At 33.3% G+C, this 6,945-nt stretch overlaps 1 protein-coding gene across 1 annotated transcript in view; it reads right to left on the reverse strand.

Annotated features, from left to right (window-relative positions):
- Positions 1 to 1,918: 1,918 nt before the first annotated feature.
- The window catches only part of LOC106104946 (cholinephosphotransferase 1), a 17,059-nt gene continuing 12,032 nt past the window's right edge, over positions 1,919 to 6,945 (reverse strand). The window contains exons 8-9 of the mRNA XM_013285139.1: positions 2,366 to 2,473; positions 1,919 to 2,003 (exon numbers count right to left, since the gene is read on the reverse strand). Of these exons, the coding sequence (XP_013140593.1) occupies positions 1,919 to 2,003; positions 2,366 to 2,473 (193 nt within the window). The remainder of the gene's footprint in view (positions 2,004 to 2,365; positions 2,474 to 6,945) is intronic.

The following is a 6,945-nucleotide window of genomic DNA, read 5'->3' on the forward strand; positions in this document are numbered from 1 at the left end:
CATAATATTTAGTGAAGCAGTAAATCTAAGTACTACAATTCGGGACAGGAATAAATGCAATCGATTGTCTATACTAATAAGTAAAAGTCGACTGCAGTTTATTTTAAGGATGAAGCAATCAACTTAGCTTTAACAAGCTACTGATCGATGCGTCAATAAATATTGAATGAGTGAAGCTTCAAGGCTTTACTATTATTTAATGAAGCAATTTTATATATCAGAAACTAAACTAAAAAGAGGAACATACATGAAAATTAATGAATAATAAACTCTCCTAATTCTCTATAAAGTTTACTAATTTTATTTTAAAACAAAACTTTAGCGGTGAAGTTTAAGAAAACGACGCGAGCTGTGAGCGTCGCTGGCATCGCGCCAGCGGCCGGCTCTGCGATATCAGAGATGGATAACATAAACTGTTTATGTAGCGTAAATAAAGATATAGTTGGCTTAAACACACTATGATAATGTATGCAGCACACGAGAAAGCAGTAATAGTAACGACAGGATTACATACTGTCATGTTCTGCTCTAAGCTGAATAGTTAAATGGTTACGACGATTGAAATGAACGAGAGTAACTGTTGTGTTATTTAAAGTTCAAATAAATTCCAGGGAGATAGACTAAAAGAAGTGCCACAGATCTGTGAATTACTCAGTTTCACATAACCCTCTGACGCCTCCTGCTTATAGAATCTCGCCCAGGGCTCTAGTAGCGCTTACTGATCTCATATGACCTAGTGCCATAAATAATATACGCATTAGTTATTGATTTACCATATGAACAAATACGTAATAAAATAAATCTTGTTAAACGCATAGTAACATTTTTAAGCCAATTATAGCGAGCATACATTCACCAATTATGTTTTTTATAGAACACGCGGCTGCGAACTTACACCGAATACGGGATTCGTTTCAGCAACCGTTACTGTGTTCATTGCTGTAAAATGCAACCTATACGTAAAAGATAAGGTCCTTTTTACAATAACATGGTTTCAAAAATTATAAAAGCCAAACATACCACAAAGTCGCTTTTTTTGTCCCCGCTTTGTGTAGCAAATCCAATTTCGTAAACAGAGTTTGTTTTTTTTCGCACATGATTTTTGTAGAACAAATTCTGTTTCGCAGTATTCAAATTTTAAAAAAACAACTGATGTCACTTATACTGATGATACATCTACTTTCAGATTTTTTTATAGTTATATTGAGTTCTAATCGAGGCTCCATACAGTTATATGACAACTTGAGTTTTTAAATAACTGTGTTTATGATGAAAATACACATGTCTGTATGACTCATCACACACACCCAAATCATATTCCTACAGTTAATCATAAAAGCCTATTAGGCAAATTTCATGTCGTGAGTTCCAGAGGTGTGGTTTTTATGGACAAAAAACTTAAATTACTGCCATTAAAGTTATTTCACTTATTTATACAAAAAAAACTCAGCTTAGTATAATCTGATAAACGCAGATGGGTTAGTTTAAGTTATTATGTATAAAAAGTGCTTTTAAATGACATTAAAATATAAAAAAACCCATTTTCTAAATATAGGATACGATAGCACGTAAAAGGTTGTGTAGGTCAAGTGTAATAACCCGGAGTGGTGTTAATATTAACCGTGGAGGTTGCGTGTCGAGCGCCGAGCACCAGGCGATGGGCCATACCCTGCGGGTACAGACACGCACACGACAGCTTACAGACCTGGCGTGTTTGTGTCTTATACCTCACCCATGGACAACGCTACTTCAATATAGTAAAATTGTACCATAACCAATTCTAAACACAAACATTTTAGAAAATATCATGGGATCATAACAATACCATAATTATTTACGTCCATGTCTATGGGAATATTATGACTAATTTATTTAATGAAACGTGAAACGTTTTCACTTATGTATTTTCTTTTCTATCCTATTTATATGGCACGATGTTGCTTAGCCGGCTAGCGTGGCTGGGCGCAGTCGTTTTATTTATGATGGTAGACGTAATGAAATCGCTGCGGACAATACAAAGAATTCGCTACTTTTGATTGATGATTTTAATGAAAGGTTTTAAAAATAACAGTAGATAGGTACGCCGTGTCTTTTGAAGTCGGCCTTCTTTTTTTCAAGAAACTTCATAGGTACTTTGTTATATGATATGGGATAGGTTCCACGTACATTTCGTTTTGTTGTTTTAATAAGCTTAAGAAATTAAAATCTATTTGAAAACTGAATAACTTTCAGTCATAAGCCCAACACATGTACTTACGCTCGTTGGCGAACGATCGGAATATAAATAACACGACGTTTTAATCTCAATATTTTAAAATATTCAAATAAGGTTGATATTATTATTTTATATTGAACATGTACTTACCCATTCTCCGCCATTTCCTCGCGCGATACCAAAGGTAGCGTAGTCCATAGCCGCGCTGAGTGTCCAATATCCGCTGTTCTGGGTGGTTGATATTTGATAACTCGATATCTGGAAATAACCATTAAAGTTGTACTTAACGCAACGCTATAATCTAATACTTAAAATAAAAACAAATAAGCTTGTAAACGAGTTCAAAGGTTGTAGACATAACGATATTTAGTATATTTACACTAATATAACGTTTTAGTAACATTGCTTTTATTTTAAGTAAATAAGTTTTTCGTAGAAAATGCCATTAGCACAGTGGCGGCCGGCCCCTTTCCGAATTCGATCCGGTCTCTAGATTTACAGGAGGCTCTACTGCGTGGATGGATAATTTTTATTCTAGCTTTGTTTTGTATAATGCAGGCAGCTATAGTAATAAGTTTAGATTCATCGTCGTCTTTACTTCCCACAAGATACTTTGAGATACACGACTTTTCGGCCGTTATTTGCCATGGCTCTACTGAAAGTCCTAAATAGTTATCTCTGGAGATAAATCGATAACCGAAGCATACTTACAACAGAACGTGATTCTGGTTGAAAATTAGGTATAACAAAACTTCTATTTTACGTAAAATTCTAGGCGAAATTGTGATCGATTTGGTTCACTTATTCAGTAACACCAGCTGTGTGTTGATGGTTCCTTATCTAATATAGAATGCTGACCGTTTACAAACCAATTTAACAAAATGATACCTAATTTTCGAAAAGGTCAGGGTCGTAATTTTAAACCTTAAACTCGTTTCTGATAATAAGACAATTAAAAATCATATTTTGAATAGGGTATAATTGGTATGTGGTAACATCATCTAACATCCACAGAGGCCCTTTAGGGAAGACGTGTAATATTGATCTTAGTAATGCGAAAGTTTGGATGGATGGATGTTACCTCGTATCTGCAAAACTGTTGTATAGATCTGGATGAAATTTTGTATAAGTATAGGATATAGTCTTCTTTTTATCCGCGCGATGTCGCGGGAAACATGCGCTAGTTCTGTCATGAACAAATTAACTCGACACTTTGCCCATTTCTCTAACGGAGGATAAACAGAAATTAAGTGATTTAAAATAAATAGAATCATTTTAAACAATAATTTTGTTGTAATTTAATAATTCGTTACCATTTCTTTGTACCAAGTGTTGCAGTAGTGCTAACATGTCATATACACGATAAATGTACTCATTCACGACGGAGCGTGATAACAGCCATGTTGTAAACAAACTGATAAGGGAACGTGTGTTAAAATCAAATTAGAGGTATATTAGTGATAGAATAGATACCTGCGCCGGCGATGTCTTGGTAGCTGTCACGTCTCAGTCTCCTGTTGTTCATGGCACAATACAAAAACTTTAGCGAAGGATTTAACTGTACGATTTATTTACACAAGATTGCGATAGTGGTGTCGCCATCGGATGTTAGTGTGGACTGATGTTTAATCGTTGTGCGTATCATAATTGACTATAAGCTGGTAGTTTTTTTTTATTTAAGGAGACATCACTAATGTTTATAGCTAGCTTTTTTAAATGTATCTAGTTACATTCGTGTGTTTTTTTTTGTGTTTATCAGGTCCAAATTATTGTTGCAAGGTTAACATTCAAATGTTTTGGTTAACAGTTTTACTTATTGTCAATGACAACCCAATTATAGGTGATTTATATGAATCCCGCTGGCTCAGTGCGGGTTGGTTGACTTGGACATGTCTTTGAATGTTTTCCTTCCCCGTGAGAACGTTGGGTAAATTATATACATATGAGTCTCGAAATTCGCATTAGTACATGGCGGGATTCGAACCCAAGGCCCGTACATAAAAACTCATGGTTTAATATCGGTAAATAAAATAAACTCGATTATGTTGTATTATCTTTATTAAAGTAACAGAACACAGGTGTGTAGACATTGCAAAAACGTATTAAGTTGTAACAGTGTTATTGTTGAGGAGAGGCGCAGAATCTTCGCAGTCAGATTTCTCGCTGTCGCTGCAAACTGAAAAACAAACGTAACCTAAATTTGCGACTTGTATACTAAATTAAAACACTAATTCCATGTTAACACGTCAAGCTATAATATCAAAAGCAAATACAATATAACCGAAATAAATATAGTGAGAAAGCGTCGCAAATAAATATAATATGGAAAAATAAACATATAAAAAGGCGAAGCGAATTGAAGCTGGACTGACCTTAGCGTCTGCTACCACTGGCTCTTACAGCACAGTGGGTCTACACTGACCTTATAATTCAAATAAAAACAATTGAACTGCATATTGTTGTAGAATTTCAGTGCAAACCCACCGTTATATAGTGTTATGTGTACTTTTAGTTGAATATAATATTTTAACAGTTTGTTATAAATATAGCATCAAGTATTTTTACAATTATATTTTTCACATAAAATATCAAACTATAGACAAGATAGTTTTTTTTTAAATATCGAACTATGTTTTACCACGAAGTAATCGGTACGTAGGAATAAAACAATATATAAAAATGTACATTTGCTTATATTTGACATAAAAACACAGTCCATAGTATATTAATGTCGCTCGAATTATATACATTTCCAACACTCGTCGCAACAGACACGAACATTGTCGAAACATCTTTGAAAAGTTCTAAAACACATTTAAATAAGCTATAGACAAGAGAATTTTTTTAGAAATTAAACTATTATGAAGAATTAAGATTCCTTCATACTATAAATTGTTATAATTGGGACAATATTCGTAAAGTTCTGTAAACTCAGAGCAATATACCGTATTAAATACATCAGCTAAGAAAACATTCATTGTGCTACACAAATAACTACTAAACGGTAACTGTTACTATATATATTTTTTTTATTTGTAAGTTAGAAATGAATGCTTTCACTCCATATTTCATAATAAACACAATAATCACACATGACTATTTTTTTATTGTAAAACAGGGAAAAATATTTTTATCTGTGTATTAGCGAAGAGCGTATGCGAATAGCTGAGCAGCCAACACCGTGACTTAATTCAAACCTTCACTGTATAGACATCAGGTAGAATGTCGTGTGGCATAATGTTAGTGTCTCATATTGTCACTAAATGAGTATTGACGGTTTTGTCTACTGTCATGTTGAGAATGGTTTTTATTCCATGAATCTTTTCTATCTATAGCTATACTAATATAATAAAGCGTAAACACACACTTCTTTGTTGCCTAAGATGTCAGCAGTCACAGCATACTTTTGAATAGTTCTTTAATGAGAGACCCTACACTTGCGTTACGCTTTAGGCTTTAACGCCATTAAACATAGGAGGTAAATCTTTTGGATAAAAACCCTAATGTGTGAAAGAGACCATAAGTTGCTGCCAACATCAAGGAAGCAAGGTTGTCATCATGTTATGTCATTTTGACATTTGCTATTAATAATTTGACAAATGTAAACAATAAAATAAAGTTTTTATAATTTCATGCGGGTGAAGCCGCACGGGAACAGCTAGTATATAAGTAAATCCAAAATATGTTAGTACAGAGTAAAATTTAAACTACCCACAGTGTTTTCGATCAAATTATGAACATTAACATATACGTAAATCTCAAAATCTCGACAAATAACTTTATATTTAATTAAATATATACGAAAAAGACTAAATTAACAACACTACAAAATCATGAAAATGTATTAAATTGCACGCTTATTACTGATTTCAAATTAGCCTATTATGAATCGAAAACCAACTTTATACTGTAAAGTTTAGAGTCGAAAATGCTCTACATGACTTACTGCGTGTCACTCCACGCGAACTCCGTAACAAGCAGACACTCGCTTATCTAAAAAACAACCATATACCTTCACTGTCTTTATATTTTGAGTTAATCGCAAAATAGATGTTTTCATGTCTTTATATTGCATTAAAATCTCATTTTTTTATTACGAAAGTGTATATTTTGTAATTTTATTTCGATTGATCGAAATATAACAAAATAATTAGCAAACAGTATTTATTCGCATATCGAATGACAATTAAGGGAAATTCTTTGTACAAACCACCTAACAAACATCACGAACAATCACAAAAACGCTAAGTGCGAAGAATGTAGTTAATACAGCTAAGCGATAGATATCCAAAATTAACCTTGAGACATTAGCAATAAGGTTTAAAACGCGGAAGACGGATTATTTACTAAACATTTGATTCAACTACTTTATTTATTTGAGTCAAAAATTGTTAGAAGTGGCGCCATCTACATACCGTCTTCCGCATTATAATTTTGTTAGCTTAATGTATACTTATGTAGCATAGAATAAGTACAACTGTTATGTTTTTATTTGTCAAAGTACGGCAAGGTGTCTCGACGTCGTTTGCGGACAGCTCGAGCGGGCAGAGGGTTAACAACCAAATCAATATATAGAGAAAACTTACAAAATAACGTTTCAAACATTGTCTGTCCTAAATAAACTAGTTCCAATATAAGCAAAAATCAACCTATTTAAATATAAAAACAAGTTAAAAGTCTATATTTCTGTATCGATCATAACAAAATATAAACAAGTGTTAACGAATCTT

This window comes from Papilio polytes, unplaced genomic scaffold, assembly GCF_000836215.1.
Source record: "Papilio polytes unplaced genomic scaffold, Ppol_1.0 DF823288.1, whole genome shotgun sequence".
NCBI lineage: Eukaryota > Metazoa > Arthropoda > Insecta > Lepidoptera > Papilionidae > Papilio > Papilio polytes.